The 19778-nt window shown below is 47.4% G+C and overlaps 1 protein-coding gene across 1 annotated transcript in view; it reads right to left on the reverse strand.

Moving 5' to 3' along the window:
• The window catches only part of MAP2K6 (mitogen-activated protein kinase kinase 6), a 93806-nt gene that overhangs the window by 13863 nt on the left and 60165 nt on the right, over positions 1–19778 (reverse strand). The window contains exons 7-11 of the mRNA XM_038371482.2: positions 19128–19179; positions 16259–16386; positions 14683–14760; positions 9184–9323; positions 4646–4691 (exon numbers count right to left, since the gene is read on the reverse strand). Of these exons, the coding sequence (XP_038227410.1) occupies positions 4646–4691; positions 9184–9323; positions 14683–14760; positions 16259–16386; positions 19128–19179 (444 nt within the window). The remainder of the gene's footprint in view (positions 1–4645; positions 4692–9183; positions 9324–14682; positions 14761–16258; positions 16387–19127; positions 19180–19778) is intronic.

Genomic DNA, 19778 nt, shown 5'->3' on the forward strand with positions numbered 1-19778 from the left:
TCCCTTATTTTAGAAGGCTGAGACATCTCTCAATTGAATTTGCATTCCCATTCTCAGGGAAGATTCTCATGCTTTTGTTAGGCGTGTGCATTCAAAGAGCATGCTCCTGCTGAATTCACAGAAATGGGACTAACAGCATGAATATAGTTCCACAAACGTGTAAATGTTTCCACGGAAAAGCCTCTCAGGGAGGCTGCATCCTCAGTGAATATTTACCAAGCTTCCAATTTTATTTCTTTATCCTTTTCCCTCTGCTCAGTTCTGTGTCTTGTTCCTTCCCATCAGCAACTGTTAAGTCTCCCAGCAGGAGAAGGTTACTTCATTCTTAACCACTCTGCAGAGAGGCCAGCTATGCTGGCTGGAAAATGATAAACAGCTATCTATTTAAACACTTAATTGTAACTAACATATTAAGGAATCCAGCCGGAGGTTCTGTCTGCATTTCTGTAAATGGAAAAATATGTGCAAAAAGCAAAACAAAAAACAAAACAATCCCAACCCTACTTTGACCAGAAACTAACATGTGCTACTGAAGGCTTCCTCTCAGTGGGTGAGATCAATTCACTTAAGCCAGAAATCACCAAGGCTTTGAGTAACACAGCAGCACCACCACTGCAATTTGCCAGAAGCAGGATGAGGCTTATCTAACGATCAGTTATTGTTATTATTTATTTGATTGAAAGGAAAGCCTAGGCACCCAATCAGGGACGAGGACCCCACTGTGCATAGAATCCAAAAGACAATCCTTGCACTAAAGAGCTTACAGTCCAAACACAAATGTGCGTAAAATGGAGCAAACTGCTATTGCCCTCATCTTCATGCAGGATGGGGTTGTGGTTAATGCACGCGGGTGCTGGATTCAATTCTTGGTTCTGAGAAGTCTTGCTTGGGCCAATCTCTCTGTGTCTCAGCTCCTCAGGTGTAACATGGAGATCATATTACTCCCCAACCTCACAAGGGTGTTGGGAAGATAAATTTGGGTGCTCAGACACTACTCTGATTGGAGCCATATAAGTACCCCTCACAGACAGGTCAACATGGGTGCATGACCCAGGTCCCAGCAGGCAATCTCCACCTTAAGCTAGGAGGTGTGACCCATGGAGACCAAAAGTCCCGGCATGCAATGCTCCACTATGATTTGTGTCGGTTCACCCTACACAGATCTAAAAACACACCTGTCCATTGCCTACTCTTGCCTGTATGGCACAGCAGTATTGAGAAAGAGAGGGATTGCACACAAGGGTCCCATACACCTCACTGCAGGTATCTCTAACTTACATCCAGGCTGGTTTACTATTGGTTCATGAGAACCATACTGGGTCAGACCAATGGTCTGTTCATCTAGCCCAGTATCCTGTCTGCTGACAGTGGCCAATGCCAGGTGCTTCAGAGGGAATGAACAGAACAGGACAATCATCAAGTGATCCACCCGCTGTTGTCCAATCCCAGCATTTGGCAGTCCAGTGGCAAACAGCTAGATTTTTAAAGGACTATGGGCAGAGGTTCACATGCATAATGCCCACACACTTGTGTAACTCTTTGTGCCTGTGATTTGCACATGAAATTGCTGCGGGGAAGCCAGATGCGTTCACATATAAGGGGCTAGTTAGGCACCAAAAGGGCCATTTGTGCGCTCGTCCAAATGTCGGGGCACAGCTGGGACGACAGCTAATCAATCTGGCTCAAAGTGCAATGTATTAGACGTGCTATTGCAGGGAGCAATAAAATCTCTGACATCTCAGCAGATTTGAGAGGCCAGGGCTGCAACGAGGCTTCATGCTTCTAAAAACTTTCATCCATTTTAGAACATTTTCCTGGACATTTTGCTGTACTGTAATCCCACCCTCCACTCTTCCCTCTATCTCCCACTTTCTCCCCCCGGCCTTCAAAATGAATGAGCAAAGGCTATTTTGGGAGCCTGTGAATTTTTCACAAATCCTGTTTGCTCGTTTCCTCACTGCAGGCTACGTTCTGTCCTGGGTTACACCTATTCCAGTGGGTATCAGTTTCGGAGCGAGTAGCCACGATTCCCTGTGCTCAGTGACCTACACTGGGCCTTCCAGTCACCGGCATGTGTTACCAAGTTTTTGCTGAATATTCCTTGCTGTTGCATGCAGGCAGTGAAACCCCCCATCTGTGTGCAGTGGGAGTTATATGGAACCGCAATAGGCAAATCCAGCACGGGAGAGAGATGACAGTGCACAGATCCCTCAGTCCCCCTACACAAACAGCAGGGCATGGCAATCACTGCCTGAGTTCGGGAGAAGGAGACCTGGCCCTTGCCCATATCCCCAGTGCTTACCTGAGCTACTGGCACTGGATGCTAAGCTGAGGATTTGGAAGAAGGATTTGGAAGAAGAAGAATTTTCAGATCATTTCCTTCACCCTTACTCTGCAAAAATAAAAACTTCCTGCGGCACCCTAACTGTAATGCAAGGATCATACCCAGGCTACCTACTCACTCTGTGTAAACAATCCTCCAACACTCCTGCTGGACAATCTTAACTGCTAATCGCATTCCAAGAACCCCCCACCACACCCCAAATCTGAATTCGTCTGACATTTAAAGACTTTGTCAAAATCCTTCAAAACATCTCACTGATGATATGGGACCAATTTAACTGGAGTCGGCTACATGGACTATTCCTGGCACAGGGATCCCTGCTACTCCCTTCAGCTTCTGATGCACGAGACAGTGAGCTGTTGGATGGGAGAAGTCCCTCCCCCAGCTCTCTTGAGACTGGGCGTGGGTGGGGTTTTGCTTTTCTGCGTGTGTTGCAGAAATGCCCTGCCAAGCCATGGGGGAAACAGCAGATGTGTCACCTCTTGGAGAGAAAAAGACTCTTCACCTGGCTTTCTTTAAAACACTAATGTGTAGTTCATAAAACAGAGGAATGAAGAGCATGAATCACAGCCTGACTACATGACAATGTCTAAAGTGTACCCAGCTCTGCCAAAGAACATCAGTCCTGACCTGCAACACTTGCTGTAGCCCCACGCCCCTGCCCGACTCTGCCAGTGCACCTTAAGTCCAACCCTGCAATACCCATACTTCAGTTCAGGGTTTCGTTGCAGCTCTCCTGATGCCCCTCAACCGAGATCTGCAACACCTTCTACTCCAGTTCAGGTTCCAAGTACCGTCCTGCCAATGCGTCTCAATCCAGATCCGAGAGCCCTGCTGCTAAATCTAGTGAGCGCAGCTGCCAATGGGTATTATGCTGCAACAGACAAATCTGCCCTGGTGAACCTTTCTGATAAAAGGCCATTTGGCAAAGGTCTCTGAGATTTGCTCTCTCTCTATATATCTATTTATTCAATCATAAATAAAAACATTTGGCTTCCCTTTGTCTGAAAGTCGGTGTGCAAGCAAAGCTTTGTGTAAAGTAGATCTATACATAGTCTAATCGCATTACAGACCCCAGCAAAAATGCCACAGGAACTACTCACTGCTTACAAGTAATTTTTAAAAGGTGCATGACCTTCCAGCGCAGCTAACACCTACAGAGTGTTAGGAACCACAGAGCTCTCTTACAGCAGGTATCGCAAAGACCCGTAAAGTGAGCCGGGAGGAAGCGATGAGTGAGGATACTTTCTGACTAACTTCCCTCCCGTGTCCCAGCAAATGGAAGAGGTATTGGAAATGGCAGGGAGGGAGTGGGACGTGCACCTGGGGATGGACAAAGCACTGGGCTAAAATAGAAATTGAGCAGAATGTCTAGGAGAGTGAGATGTTAACTTCAAAAGCAGCTATTCAGCTCTGTTATTTCTCTCTCGTGTTTTCATCAGGTCTTGGCAATTCCAGATTCTAACCAGAAATAGGAGCAGAAGTAGCTCCAGAAGATCAGGACAGAGATTCTGACCAAACTGCAGTCTGGAGGTACAGGACACCTTACTGCATAGCCTGTTCTTGCCAAATCAGTTCCTACAGCTCTGGCTGAGTTTAGAGCAGCGTCTGAACTGCTGGGAGTTCACCTGCAGCTAAGCACACTTGACCTCTGAGCCCCTTTCAGCACTGCACACAAATTACCTTGCATTGCCCTCCTGTCGTTAATCTTTTTCCACAGTTGCTTCCCCCAGCCCTGCCCAAAGCAAATATATTCCAAGCATCAGAAGAAATTCAGTATGTGAATGATTGTTTTGGTCACATGCTGACCCTGGCCAATAACATCTAGAAATCATTTGATTCAAAAGCCTCCTCTCCAAGTTGCCATGGCAATGAATCTCTGTTGCACATTCTGCTCCTGCTGCCCATGTGGAACAGCAATAAAAACTCTGCTCAGGATGGGTGTAGAAGGCCCTCATGCAGATCCTAGTGGAGAGTTTTGCCGTTGCCAACCCACCCTTATCCATCCTAGCAGTACTCCCCATACAGCCTTGGTCCATTACACCTTTAGGGAAACATATTGCTCTTAGTTATACCAGTACACTTTCCTTTGATCTGAATGGGAAATGCACCTAAGTAACAAAGAACCAAATTTGGTACTGAGGCCAAGATTTCCTAGAACAAGTAGTGATTTGGGTGCTCAACTCCAGACACATGAAAGGGGGCATCCAAAATCACTAGTCACTTTTGAAAAACTACTCAATTTTGAAAACCTAAGCTTTAAGTCTGGCTACCATGTACCTTTAGCCTTGCCACACTCACCATAAGCTCTGGGTATGTTGGCCGTTCTTTGGAATTCTTTTTCAAGCTTTAAGAAAGGAAAGGAAAGAAAGAAAGAGAATTATATCTTGTATGTAATTTAAGCAAAGCCATAAAAGTACACCACGCAAATACCCAAAGATTTAAATCCTGCATCCATATTTTAGATCAACAGCCCTCAGATTTCAGGACCTTCCAGTGACTGGAGTATGAACACTCTAGATTTCCCAGCAGTTTGTTTTGTGTCACTGCGACTCTAGCCTTTCCACAGCTCTGAACAGCTGATGCCATTTCCTGAAGACCATGTTCCATGGCACAACTCTGAAGCATGTACTCCTTTCTCTGATTCATTCAGTCTCATCAGGAACCAAATAATGAGCTGGCCTACAGCTCATTAAAAAGTCAACCAGAGTCTTTCTATTGACTGCAAATGGGCTTTGGATCAGACCTCCCCAGCAGTCCTGTTTTCCCCATTTATGTTCTTACTTCACAAGTTTGGGTTTATTCAAAACTCCACTGTCTAGAAAAAGACATGCTACAAATTTAGGGCCATGCTCCGATTGCAGTCTGTGCATGCAGACCCCCACCAACATCCTGGGAGAAAGCTGGCAGCCTGTGCCTTCTAGCGATCACATCTCACCCATCAGATCCCTTGCATTTTAAACTTTCAGGATAACATCCATCTGCAGTCATGGGCCTCTCTGAATTATCCCCTCTGTTACTTCCTTTTCGATTATCTATTCATGATTTGTGGCTCTGTCTACCAAGATTCATTCCCCAAGTGGCCCTCCACAGAGCCCCAAGAACTTGCAGGCTCAGCACACTCAGTTCATGACCCCACGACAGCCCAATGGCATGTACCCTCACTCTGCCACTGTGATTTTGAGTCTTGGTTTCTCAGTCCCTCAGCCAGAGCAGCTCAGTTCCAGGACAAGGACTGCATGGCGATAGGGGAAATTACTGCACTTTGTGTTTCAATAAAATCCCCTTGAGCTAGATATGGACTCTGGTGGCCAACATACATCCAGATAACGGTGACAAGCTACACCACTCACTTGTGGTCCACTGAGTCATTGAATAATGCCAGGGCCATCAGCTGCAAAAACAAACAGTTGCTCCAGCTCTAGTGGTGGCGATAGAAGGATTATCTCATGGAAGGCCAGTCATGAAGGGAGAGTGATACACACACTGTCATAATAATTAGTCCATCTACACCATTGTTCATATGAGTTCACTGCAGCCAGCATTCTCCAGTTAACCTTCCCATAACCCCTAAGAGCTAAGTAAGTACCAGAAGCAGAGCGGTGAAGGGATTTACCCAAAATCAAACTGCAAGTCAGTGGCAGAAAAGGAACCCAGGAGCTCTGACTTCTGCAGGTACATCCCTAGACAGCATACATGGTGAGCTCTGAAGGGACCCTCTGAATATATTCAGGGCAAAATCAGGGCTTGCAGAAGTTGGCAGCTCCTCGATGCTCCAGCAGGGAGTGGAGAATTGAATGGCTTGGGAATCCATTCCTGGCTATTATTTATCTCTGCACTTCTGCTTAGTGCTTCAGTTATGGCACGGGTACAGTTACACAGAACATCCTTTAGTCTCCTCCACTACAACAGATGGCTCAGGAGGCTGGTAGGTTATTTTTGCTTCCCTCCAGCAGAAAATAGCTTCTAATCACAGGACGTAATCGCTACTCACTTCCTGATGGTGTATTTATGGGAAGAAGCTTGGAGTGATTTTAAAAGATCTTGACACGTCCATGGGGAAAGGTGTCATGCTGAGCAAAACAAAAGGTGATCGTCAGCTATGATAAGCCACTCCACTGTGGATTTCCCAGGCCCAAGGGAAGTGATAGATGCCCGCTGAGTAGATATTTCCTGTCTGTTGCTGCACATGGTTAGTTCACGTTTACTGTAACCACGGTGCACTGGTATGATGCATGTCAAAACTGCTAACTGTGGTAAGTGACTGGGAAGAGATGCATCATATCCTTCAAGTCTAGCGATGAGGTAACTTCAAGCTGAAGGTGAGCTTCAAATCTTGGGTGTGTTCTCATCCAGCGTTTGGTCTGTGCTCTTGTTAATTTAGGCTTCATGGAAAAGACTCATTTTTGGATTACCAATCCCATGGCATACAGTGGCAGGTTATTACCGAAGGAATTTAACGTTAATCTTTAAGAAGCCTTTCAAAACTCACTACTGATCATCACTGACCATAGAGTTCACAGCAATACGGAACCTCTGGTTCTGCCAAATTCTCTTTTCAGTTCCCTGAGCTTCTTTAACACCCCCAGATCTAATCCTGGCCAGAAATTAAGGGTCCAAATCTGCTTCCATTAAGTTCAGTGATGTTGAACCAGGCCAAAGACACTAAGGGCCTGGTTTTCAGAGATGCTGAGCACCAGCAGCTCCCACAGATGTCAAGTGGGATTGTGGATGCTAAATCAGGCCCTCTGAGATGCACACACACTTTCTTGCAAGTCCTAAACGATAGGATATTATCATTATAACCATCACAAACAGTCTGGATTTCCTCTTCTTAAACCTGCTGGTGAAGTCCATGTGACCTGCAACAAGCAACGGGGCTTGGAAAAGCAAATAGCTCAGTGTTCTTTGGAAAACAACAAGCTGCCCAGCTCGCTCAAACAACCCTACAATAACAAAGTGGCAAGCAGGCAAGTTGGAAGAAAGGAAGGTTGTCTAGAAAAGAGAATTTCAGTGTTTGGCTTCCAAAAGGGGGGGCGTCACTTCCTCCTACCGGGTGGGGGGGAGGGATCAATCCTGCTCTGTGTGTGTGTGTGTGTGTGTGTGTGTGTGTGTGTGTGTGTGTGTGTGTGTGAGAGAGAGAGAGAGAGAGAGAGCAGAAGTGGGGAAAATGGGATTGATTCTGCATAGTGGCCGATTTAAACAGGGCCCCAAAGCAGAATCCAAAGTGCTGTTTCTTAAGGTCCACTGGGCTGGTTTGATAAAACCCTTCCTGGGGCACAAGCAGAGCTGGCACGGCTGTGAGCCCTGACACTGGGAGATCAGGAACCATCTCATATTTCTGCATTTGTCAGCCTGTAGCACTTCCCTGGCTACCACGCAAACAGCCATCCATCTGCCAACTTGGCAAACAGCAAGTGGCAGTGCAGTGTCTGGAAAAAAGAAAGGGGGGAGGCCTCCGGAGTAGTTTCCAGGGAGGCTGAAGGGAGGAGCATTCAAATGCTATAGGGCTGTTGCCAGAAGCTACTAAACAATGCACCTCAGGACAAGGACAAATGCCAGTCTATTTTAGGGGGCAGGAAGGATCTGTTCTTCCATGCAGCCTTCTGAACCTGCTGACAGCGCTAGTCTGCCCCAGACTGTAACCTGGATCCTTTACCTCTCCCCGTGCTCACCTCCTCTTTCTGCGCCTCCAGACCCCACTGAAATCGATGCAGATGCCCTGCTGTAAGCCACAGCAGAGCCTGCCCCCTGCACTGATCGAAAGGAAGATGCGACCGAGCTCTGAGTAAACTCTGAACTTCCATTACCCTCAGCTAGACAGTCTGTGGCACAGCTTCCCAGGGGCTCCGAGGCGGTGGGGGGGTCGTTCAGGGTCAGCGCTACATTTCCTGAAAGCCACAGGAAACTGCCATTCTCAGGCCCAAACACATTCCACCCTGGATGCCTTACGGAAGGTTCACTCAGGCTCACGTGTCCGTGCACAGGAAAGCAGTGCGAGGCTGCTGATGTGCAGGGCCAGGGGTACGTGCATTTCTGAATCTTCTCTTGGGGGAAGCCACCTGTTGTGGAAAGAGAGGAGCCAATTCCAGGGCCCGGGTCACGGCTCCCCGTTGACAGCGGCATGAGGAGTGACTTGGGTTGTTTAGTTATTCAGCAAAGAACACAGTGGCTTGAAAAATTCTCTTCCTCCATCTCATCTCTGGGGAAACATCCCCCAGGTCAGCACAACTGCTTTGGAGAAGTTCCAGTTTGGGACCCACACTACTTAGCTAGTGTCCCCTTTAAAGATGAAATGATTTGCCATTGTTCTCTCTCGCATTTCTCCCTTATGTCTAAGACGTGCAAGAGCCTCTGGACAGTGTGTGTTATATGCCCAATCCACAGATCATTTAAGTCTTAGCCTAAAAAGCCAGGCTCGCTAGCTGGGGCTGTGACTTGTAAAGAGCCATGCTGGAGGTCCCCGGTTCAATCCCTCGTGTCGGCCAAGACGGGAGCCATCGCACACACTCAATGGGGAGTTTATACCAGCAGAATAGGCTTAAGATTGGCGCTTATAGCACAATATCCCCCCAGGACCCCTTCCGCACCCCTGACCAGTGAGAGACAATTCTTGTTCCAGGCCCAGGGCATGCTGGGGCAGGAGGCTTCAGTTTTACTTTGTTCTAAGTGACACAGCCAGCATTCAAGCCTCTTGCTCTTTACTGAACGCATGGAAAACATGTCAGAGCTACAGACTCCAAGCAGACAGGGATCAGCCTTGGACTGAGCTTCCTGGATGCGTGGGGGGGGGGGTTGCCTGGGTTTCCACAGCCAGAGCTCAGGAGTGATCCGCTTACCACTGTGAGGTAAAGTCGACAAACTCCGCTGAGAACTTGTCTGCCGGAAGCTGCGGCGATGGCTCCTCCACCACCTGTTTGAGCTGCTGGAACGGCGTCCCCCAAGAGTCATACGGAAACCGCAGGATCGCCAGCTCGATCTGGGGAGGGAGAGAGGAGTAGGCATCAGCACGGAAGACACCCCTCCCCCCCGCAGCTTCGTGGCTTTAAAGCCCCACGAAGAGCTCGAGTGACACCTGCAGTAATGAAGGGTCTCGATCACTGGCTCTGTCAATTTCCAGTGCACCTTTCACAACCTACCCTGTACGAACACAGTGCACACTCTTTCCTGCAGCACTGCTCTCTGCAGGGGATGGGGATGGGAGAGACCAAGACGTACCCCATTACTTAGCACCCTAGGCTTAAATCCTCCCCTGCCAGAACGGAGCATAGGAGCAGGTCCTACTTTGCAAGGGACACTAGTGGGACCAGTTTTAAAATACAGTCAAGGAGGTGCACTGATTTTCCTTCTCCCATACCAGATACATCAGTGAACGACTTTTTCCACTTCTCTTCATCTCACGCTTCCAGGACTCGATCCCCACTGCCCTACCCCCTATGCCGTCATTCACATCCCTGCAAAGCGAGTCTGTATCATCACTGCCTGGAAGAAGGGAGAGGTGGATTCTGACTCATGGAGTCTGTACTGCATCCACTCTGTCAGCTTGTAGCTTTACTATTATTTGTATTCTGAGAGTGCCTAGAGGCCCAACCAATCAAGGACTGGAGGCCCACGGTGCTAGGTACTGTACATACTCATCATAAAGGTCAGTTCCTGGCCACAAAGATCTTACAATCTAAGTAGAATCATAGAATCATAGAATCATAGAATATCAGGGTTGGAAGGGACCCCAGAAGGTCATCTAGTCCAACCCCCTGCTCAAAGCAGGACCAAGTCCCAGTTAAATCATCCTAGCCAGGGCTTTGTCAAGCCTGACCTTAAAAACCTCTAAGGAAGGAGATTCTACCACCTCCCTAGGTAACGCATTCCAGTGTTTCACCACCCTCTTAGTGAAAAAGTTTTTCCTAATATCCAATCTAAGTACAATGATAATTTCTTAATTTTCTTTTAATATGTACTATTTTGTGTGAAAGACCCACTCAAATTACAGGGGAAATGGACTACATAGCAAGTAAGTTAAATGCACAAAGTGAACAAATCTGAGATAAAACCTTTTCCCCCTCTTATCTCTCTCCATTACCCTACTCTCAGGTGTTAAAAATCAACCTTTGACCTACCGCTGTGACAAATTAAGTTGGCGGTGTCCCTTTAACTCCAGTTTTCCTGGCTTTCAGGGCAGATCTTCCAACTCTGAGTTTAAAGACAGATTTTGCTAATAACCACAGAGTTTATTTTTATCTTTGAAATCAAAGAGGCTCCGAAACGACAGACTCTCCGAGTAGGGATGGATGCTTCCCGATCAGCATTTCAGGCCCTTTGCTAGTGTTGGCTTGTACTGCCATCAGCTGGCCAGCTGCAGTTACACTAGAATTGCTTTTCAGTTTTAAGCAGTGGAGTCGAACCCTAAAGCAATTTACCTTAGGAACACTGGGCTCAGTTGTGTCTTTAAGGCACCAACCAGGAGAGTCCCAGGATTCTCTGTGCCTCAGGGGAAGTGCAGGCTGCAGCAAAAGAAGCCAGTTCTGTTGGTTTGTGCTGAGTGAGGCAGGGCGATGGGCCCCCCAGGGGCATGTAGTGCCAACACAAGAACTAGACTGTGCATGCCCTGAGCACACAAGTTATCCAAGGACAGGGCTGCAGCAACCTACAGTCACATCCTACCCTCACTACCCCACCGGCAGAGCATGGGTGGAATTATCCTGCTAGGTCAGTGGGTTCCCCGCAGTTCACATCACTCCAGCCAGCTATTCTTGGGGAAAAGCCACCGCACAGAGTACCTCTATGCTGCAGCTGGAGGTGTACATACAGGCACTAGCTTTGATCAAGCCAGCGTGCTAGAAATAGCAGTATAGCCACAATGGTGCACGCGCTGGCGTGGCCTAAGTGAGTACTGACCTAGGACTTAGGAGGGGATTGTATTGGGCAGCTAGCCCAAGCCGCTGTCTGCGCCACCACTGCCACGCTGCTATTTTTGGTGCTAGCTAGGTCAAAGCTAGCATGTGCACGTCTAGTACACCTCAAGCTGCAGTGCAGACATACCCTTAAAGGGGGCTTTAAACCACTCCCTAGCTAAGGTCCTCATTACCTTCATGTCTGAGCGCCTCACAATCATTAATGTATTCAGCCTTACAGCGCCCCTGCGAGGGACACAGTGCTATTAACTATTGTACAGATGGGAAACTGAGGCACGGAGACTGAGGGTAAAGTTTTCAAAAGTCTCTACTTGACTTCGGCTCCTAAGTCCCATTTTCAGAAGTGACTTAGGAACTTCACTCTCGCTGCCTAAGACATTTCAGCCCTTTTAAAAATGTCCCCTCGTGACTTACCTCAGCTCACAAAGAGCAGGGGGATTGAACTTGTGTCTCTCAAGCGCACACCCTAAGCACCAGACCCTCCTGCCTCTCTAGAGAGGATGAGGAAGGCACACAGTGCGACTGCAGGGAAGACAGGAATTGGCTGAGGGAGTTTCCATAGACAGTTCTTGCCCTTTAAAATTCCTCCCACCCTGCCCGGAAGGAATGTCAGTCATTTTTCACTTAATTCAATGGAATTCACATAGAATTCAGAAGATATTTAAAGAGATGGGCTGTACTTGCTCTAGAGCAGGATTTCTAAACCCGTGGGTCAGGACCCAAAACTGGATCACCAGAATGTTTCAAAGGGTCGCGTGGCAGCTCCCGTGGCTCCTGTCTCATGTGGCTGGCGGGTCTTGCCTCCTTGTTCCAGGCACGGCAGCCTCTGGGGTCCCAGCACTGCTCAGGTTTGGTCCTTCCATCATAATGATGGGAGTCCGGGTAGGCCAAATCTGAATGAGTGGAACTGCAACCCTATGAGCCAGGTCACAACTCCACTCCTGTAAATTTGATCCAGTGAGGAGGGGCGGGGCCAAACCTGAGTAGTGTTGCAACTCCCAGAGCAGAGAGCCAGGCCCAGCCAGCCCCACAGCACAGGAGCTGCCACTATGGGGTAAGTGCTGCGGAAGACCAAACCCCCCTGGGGGCAGGATCCGACCTAAACCACCCCAGGACCTCCACCCCCAGACTATTTACTGGGTCGCGACACGCCATAAACATTTACAAATGGGTCCTGAGCCCAAAAAGATTGAGACCCACTGGTCTAGAAAAGGCTCAGTTTTGAAAACTATTTGGCACCGGAAAAGAAATGTGTTTCCATAAGTGAAATTACATGGAGGTAATTTCTCTTACCTGATCCTTCCCCTCACCACATCTACTCAAAAATTACAGAAGAAAATATTGGGGGGAGCAGCCTTAGCTGGAGATCTTTGGGCTGAGAACTACCACATTCATGGCAGGAGTAAAAGCCACTGGGTTTTTATGTAAGGGTCCCAGAAAGAGGCACTCCCTCTTTTCCTCCATGTCACTTCCTGGAGATGACTTACATTGCCCAACCATGCACCGGGCATGCACAAGTCAATATTGTTCTTTTCTTTAGTGGCTGCCAACCCCCTTCTTCCTGTTTTTAACTCTGCACAATGAAAGACAAACCTCCTGTTACCCTGGATGGGAGAATTCAGGAGCAGATGATACTAAACTGATACAAAGTCGGCAGATGATACTAACCTGCTCAAGATAGTTAAGACCAAAATGGACTGTGAAGAACTTCAAAGAGATCTCACAAAACTAAGTGATTGGGCAACAAAATGGCAAATGAAATTTAATGTGGGTATATGTAAAGTAATGCACATTGAAAATAATAACCCCAACCATACATACAATATGATGGGGGCTAATTTAGCTACAACTAATCAGGAGAAAGATCTTGGAGTCATTGTGGATAGTTCTCTGAAGACATCCACGCAGTGTGCAGCGGCAGTCAAAAAAGCAAACGGGATGTTAGGAATCATTAAAAAAGGGATAGAAAATAAGATGGAGAATATCTTCTTGCCCTTATATAAATCCATGGAAGCCCACATCTTGAGTATTGCGTACAGATGTGGTCTCCTCATCTCAAAAAAGATATACTGGCATTAGAAAACGTTCAGAGAAGAGCAACTAAAATGATTAGGGGTTTGGAATGGTTCCCATATGAGGAGAGATTAAAGAGGCTAGGACTTTTCAGCTTGGAAAAGAAGAGATGCAGGAGGGATATGATAGAGATATATAAAATCATGAGTGGTGTGGAGAAAGTGAATAAGGAAAAGTTATTTACTTGTTCCCATAATATAAGAACTAGGGGCCACCAAATGAAATTAATGGGCAGCAGGTTTAAAACAAATATAAGGAATATATACATCACTCAGCGCACAGTCAACCTGTGGAACTCCTTGCCTGAGGAGGTTGTAACTATAGGACTATAACAGAGTTTAAAAGAGAACTAGATAAATTCATGGAGGTTAAATCTATTAATGGATATTAACTAGGATGGGTAAGGAATGGTGTCCCTAGCCTCTGTTGTCGAAAGGTGGAGATGGATGGCAGGGGAGAGATCACTTGAACATTACCTGTTAGGTTCACTCCCTCTGGGGCACCTGGCATTGGCCACTGTTGGTATACAGGATACTGGACTGGATGGACCTTTGGTCTGATCCAGTATGGCCATTCTTATGTTCTTATGTTATGAGCTCAATGTGAGAATACAACATTGTGCCTTTAAACGATAAAAGCCTTATGGGTTGACTGCTGTAGATATAAGGCCTGCTGTCTCTAAATGCATCACTTGGATGTGGGCAGTTGAATTGCAAGGGTGTTCAGAGGGGAGACTGAAAGAGATCTTTGGATGTTCGAGAAATCAGGCTCTCCTGCTTATTGGTTAGCTTGGTACACATTGTGTTGGGTGTTCAGAGGAGTCACGCTCTTGGTTTCTGTTCAATGACGTGCGACTCGGATTCAGGAGTCTCCCCGCGTGCTGGGTCTCCTATGACTGACTGTTTTTCCACCAATTGCATCCGATGAAGTGAGCTGTAGCTCACGAAAGCTTATGCTCTAATAAATTTGTTAGTCTCTAAGGTGCCACAAGTACTCCTTTTCTTTTTGCGAATACAGACTAACACGGCTGCTACTCTGAAACCTGTTTTGCAAGTGTGTTCATTGCTGTAGTTTCTAGGTGCTGACTGCCTAGTAAGATTAGTGACAAATCAGTAGGATCTCAGATTACGTGGTTTAGTGAATTAGCACTAGGCTCCTTCCCCGTTAAACTGCAATATGCTATGGACTACTGGTGCAGAGAGAGTTGAATATCCCCCGGCTCTGAAACTGTGTCAGTGATCTGAGGGAGAGGTCCAAAACAAAACAGAACCAGAGAGCACTGCCAGCCCTGCTGAGTGTTCCCTTAAACCCCAAGCACTTTCAGAGCTGCCCTTTCAGGGCTCCATACTCTACCATGGTGATTCCCAGACTCCAGATATCCGATTTGACACTGTATCCCTTCTGGTTTAGCTCTGGGTTGATTCTTTCAGGCTGGAAAGAGAGATGAGAACAGTTTGAAATAGACATACAGGCTCAATCCCTACATCGTTCGGCCCCTCTCCATCCCCTTGGAGTGCCTGTTAAGACTGATGTGAGCTCCCCACACTGAGCAACTATCCCCTATGTTTCAGCAAATATCCCCAGAGCAAGTCTGCACCATCACTGAATGCTTTCCAGCAGGCAGTCCCCACTGCAGCACTAACCATGCTGAATGCACGGGACCAATCCCCAATCCCGAGGGGAGTCTTTGAGAAGAAACCCATAGGGCCATTTCTTTATTGAAACTCCACTCCCCTCTTATCTCTTGACTGGATCTGGCCTAGCATCTCTGTTAGTATCCCTGCAAGGACAGGCAACAAGACTGGGAACCGGAAGCGGATGGCATTTGCATTCTGAGGTCGAGATAGTAGAAGCTGAATTCCTGTTTCCCCAGTTCCCAATTCGAAACATGGTCTGGCCTGGATTTATCCAGGAGACTGGAGGCCACAATTCACTAGTGCCTTAAACCTCACGTAGGCATTTGCCCCTTGGCAAAGTAAAATGCTCCACCAGGGGTTGTGGGCGAAGGATTCCCCACCCCCTGGGTTAGTGTTTCACACCCACTCTCGCACAGGCATAGAAAAGTGCAAGGCAGGGGAGATCCATCCTGACTTAGAAGCTATAACAAAGCTGCTGCTACACAGACAGATACCTAGGGAGGTGGTGGAATCTCCTTCCTTAGAGGTTTTTAAGGTCAGGCTTGACAAAGCCCTGGCTGGGATGATTTAGTTGGGAATTGCTCCTGCTTTGAGCAGGGGGTTGAACTAGATGACCTCCTGAGGTCCCTTCCAACCCTGATATTCTATGATTCTATGAACGTGGGGGGGAAACATGGGCTGAAAGGCAGTGTTGACAGCACCCCTGAATAGCGTAGCATTGTGAACCCTCTCCCACACTGGGCAATGGCACTGAAAGGGGTATTGCAAACCATCTCTTTAAAGAGCCAAAAGAGGCTGCGTGCATTGGCTACTAAGTGAATCTGAAGCAGCAGCTGTCCTGGGGCCCCCAGGATGTCAAACCTGATGGGCCCTAATGTACCTGACCCTTCTAAATTGACCCTTCTGTGGTGCTCATGGGTGCCTCTTGCTGACTTTTCATGAAGGAGCCTGGATGTTGCTAAAAGTGTTATTGTCCGCACTGTGCAAATAGGGAAATTGAAGCAAAGTGAGGTTACCGGGGCTTCCTTACGATCACACAGTGAGTCTGTGTCAGCTGGGAACAGAACCCAGGAGTCCTGATTCCCAGCTTTGAGCTTTAGCTGTAAGAGCCTCCTCTTTATGTTTGCAAATAATTAGACAATAAATAACTATAGAGGCATATTTCACTAAGCGAGCTATTGAGACACATACTGGAAGTTGCTCAGTTTTAGGTCTCCCGTTTTAAGATCATCTATTGCCACATTCCTCTCTACAGTGGGGCAATCAGTTTCCCACACATCTTCCCAACTTACAGCCATGTAGGGCTTGCATCCTGCATCCATGGTTTTAGCAACAGAGTCAACGAGGTAACCGCTAATTCCAAAATCGCACATTTTCACCTGCCCCTGTGTATTGATCAACACATTAGAGGGCTTTACATCTGTAAGAAGGAACACACACCATCGTCACTCTCACAGCTTGGCCTAGCCCCATCATTTTAAAGCATCCCCGGGAGCGAACAAGGCGGGTTAGCTTCCTATCACCAGAAGGCACCCAAGCAATATCGACTGCCTCAATCCACGCAGGCTCATCTGCAGGACTTTTTTTTAGCCACAGCACTAAGATTGGGAGCTGTTGCAAATGCAAAAGATTGTCCCCATTTACACAAGCCCCTCCCACGTCTTACAAGCATTGATCCCAGGGAAACTAACAGATGAGCGATGTCACAGAGCAGCACCCCGAAGCTGCCCGTTGAGCACACCATCGGCAGCACAGATACCAAAAATCTCTGCAGTGAAAATCCACCGCGTGGTGAGGATGCATTAACTTAAGATGCTTTCACAGCAGCATGAAGGAAAACCCCAGAGATAAGATGTGAAGGGGCCAGGAGACGGGGAAGAAGGGTGGGAGTCTGGAAAGATGGGAGGAGAGAATAGAGAGCTGGGGAAAGGAGAAAATCATAAGACAAGATACAGAGGCCAAAGTTTGCAAGAGTGGCCTCTAGTTTTGGTGCCCAACTTGAGTCACCTTGTGCCTGAATCAGAGATGCATCCAGGGGTGCTGGGAAAATTTGTATAGTGGGGATGCTGAGAGGAATTGAACCAAACTGTAAACCCTGTATATGATGGAAACCACTTTAAGCCAGCAGCCCTAGTTCCAGCCCCTATGGGTGCACCTGCAGCTCCTACGAACTTCAGCTGGAGTTGGGAGCACCCAGACTTCCTGGAAATCAAGCCCAAGGGGTCAGAAATTCTATTGTTCTATCATCCTTATCTGGCCTCTAAAATCATAGTACGTGAGCACCCCACACTCATTAATGTGTGAGGCAGGCCAGTGCTATTAATCCCATTATTCAGATAGTACCTCTGTGCCTCAGTTTCCTAAGAGATTTGCCCAAACTCACATAAAGGAGCTTTTGGCAGAGCAGGAATTTGAACTCAGGTCATTCATATCCTAGGGTAGCGCCCTCACCTAACCATGGGCTCATACCTCAAGCTGGAGGCACCCACCATTCCTTCTGAACCATTTGCTCTAACTACACATATTATAGAATAATACAAAGATGTAAGGGCATCTGAGGGTTGCTAGCAGTGCCACCATCCCCTTGAGTCCACTAATCAGAACCTAGAGGTTCATGGTATTTAGCATCTTGTCTCTAATCAGGGATTTGCAATCCAAGCCTCTGGCATCTGAGATCTTCCCCCCTCATTTATTATGTCGGAACAAGGAATTTTCAATTGAACTCAAATCACACAAACAAAAATCCAGAAGCGAAATGGCACTTCCCACCCACCATAAAATATCCAAAAGGCAGGAGCTCAACCTCAATTACACACATTATGTACAAGACACAATCCCCTGTTATGTTTGAACGTCTATCATTTCAAACAATTCTTTCCCCAGCAGTCACACTGCAGACATGAGCTTTTTTTTTTTCATGACAACAAATGGAAAACAATCCTTTACATAAACGCGCCAACTGATAAAAGAGTAAGTTAGTCAGTTTCCTAACATGTAGATTCTTGGCATCCGCTATAATGCAGGTTGTTGCTTTAAAGGGGATATTGTCAAGAGAGTTTAAACCCCAAATTTAGATTCTGCTAAAAACAAAAAACCAAACAAATCCTCCAGAATGACACAGAAACGATGATCCCTTCAGTTTTTGCAACTCAAACCCTTCAGTGTTGCAAGAGCGCATTAGGGTCAGATCCTGAAACTGATCTGACACTAAAGCGGAGGGCAAAAAACCCCAAAACAAATGGGGAAATGAATTATTATTGCTACTGTAAGCTGCAGTAGCACCTGAGAGCCCCAGTTATGAACCAGACCCCACTGTGCTTTACAAACACACAACAAACATTTTTTCAGTTTTAATAATTTTGGATTTCTGACACTGGTCAGGAAATTTGGGCGGGTTGAAACACACACTAAGATATTTACCCTGCCAGTGTCTCTAATATTACCAAACACTGCAGGTTTGATCACAAATCTGGAGGTCAAATGTGGTTGCCAGAAAGGAAAATATGGTAGGCCCCAATTTTTATTTTTTAGTACCTATGTCGGGCTTTTTAAAGCTTAGGTCATCTATAAATGTATGTTGCATGCCTCTCCCACAGGCTAAGCTGTTGATCTGGCCTGCATGAGAGGGTGAATAATCTGAGACTTGCGACCGGCCTTAGTGTAAATGCCACCAAACGGCAGTTCTGCCCCATTCTGCACCCGGAGAGGAGTTTGCATATGCAGAACTTGATCCCAAGCCCATCCCAGCCAATGGAAGTCTTTCCATGTACTTCAAGGAGCTCTGAGTTAGGCCCATAGTTAGTCAGCTGAGCCCTTCCCAGCATGCAATAGGGAAGCCAGTGAAGCAAGCAGGCAAATAATCCATTTCTTATCGTAGCCAAGTGAAGGTGGAAGCTGTTTTCTGTGTTCAGCTTCGGGGAGATGTGCTGGCAAGTCGATGGGAGTTTTAAGATCAACTCAACAACCCACCACTCATCCTGAGCAGGCTTTGGGTTATCCTGGGTTGCTGGACCACAGGATTTCCCCTGCCTCCCAAACCTCATGTATTTGGGCTATCTTTAGTGCACCAAGCCAGGCTCTGAGCATAAGCCCTTCTGAACTAAGAGCGTGACACAGGGCTCAGGGACAAGCAGTGCCAGAGGCTGCGCGGGTCACACTTACCTCTGTGAATTACGGAGAGCTTACTATGTAGATGTTCTAGTGCTTTTACAATCTGAAACATAACAAATCTACAGTGAACCAGAGCTGGCGGCAGCATGATGTGGCTGATCACACCTTACCAGCTCACCTCTCCTGCCTCGACAGCGACTGCCCCGGGCTTGCCCCATCGGCCCCGCTTGGGGGAACGATCTTGGTTTGTCATTTTGGCAGCACACAGCCGTGCGGGCTAGGGAGGCAGTGTGCTCAGTGGCAGCTGTGGGCTAGTGTGCCTTGGTAGTGACTCCTAGTGGAGAGCTGAGAATGCAGCTCACCGAGGCGAGTCACGTTCAACTTTTCTTGCTACACAGGATCTTTAAAGAAGGAATTCCTGGGGGGCACTTGCCCCCCGCCACCCCTGGATTTATTATTCATGGCAATAGTTGTGAGATATGTGAGCATGCAAAATGCGTTCCCGCACTGGCAAGGACACCTCCCCGATATCCACTTGACTCTCCCGCTAGCTTTCCTCCCTCCCTGGCAGGCTGGTCCCCTCCCCGCAACCAACAGCTAACCTTCCTCTGATCCATACTGTTCTAAGGGAATATGCATGCTCAGAGATCTCCTGGGAATGACAGTGCATTGATGGAAAGGAAAAGCAGCTGCTGTGCCCTC

Source organism: Dermochelys coriacea, chromosome 14 (assembly GCF_009764565.3).
Source record: "Dermochelys coriacea isolate rDerCor1 chromosome 14, rDerCor1.pri.v4, whole genome shotgun sequence".
Lineage (NCBI taxonomy): Eukaryota > Metazoa > Chordata > Testudines > Dermochelyidae > Dermochelys > Dermochelys coriacea.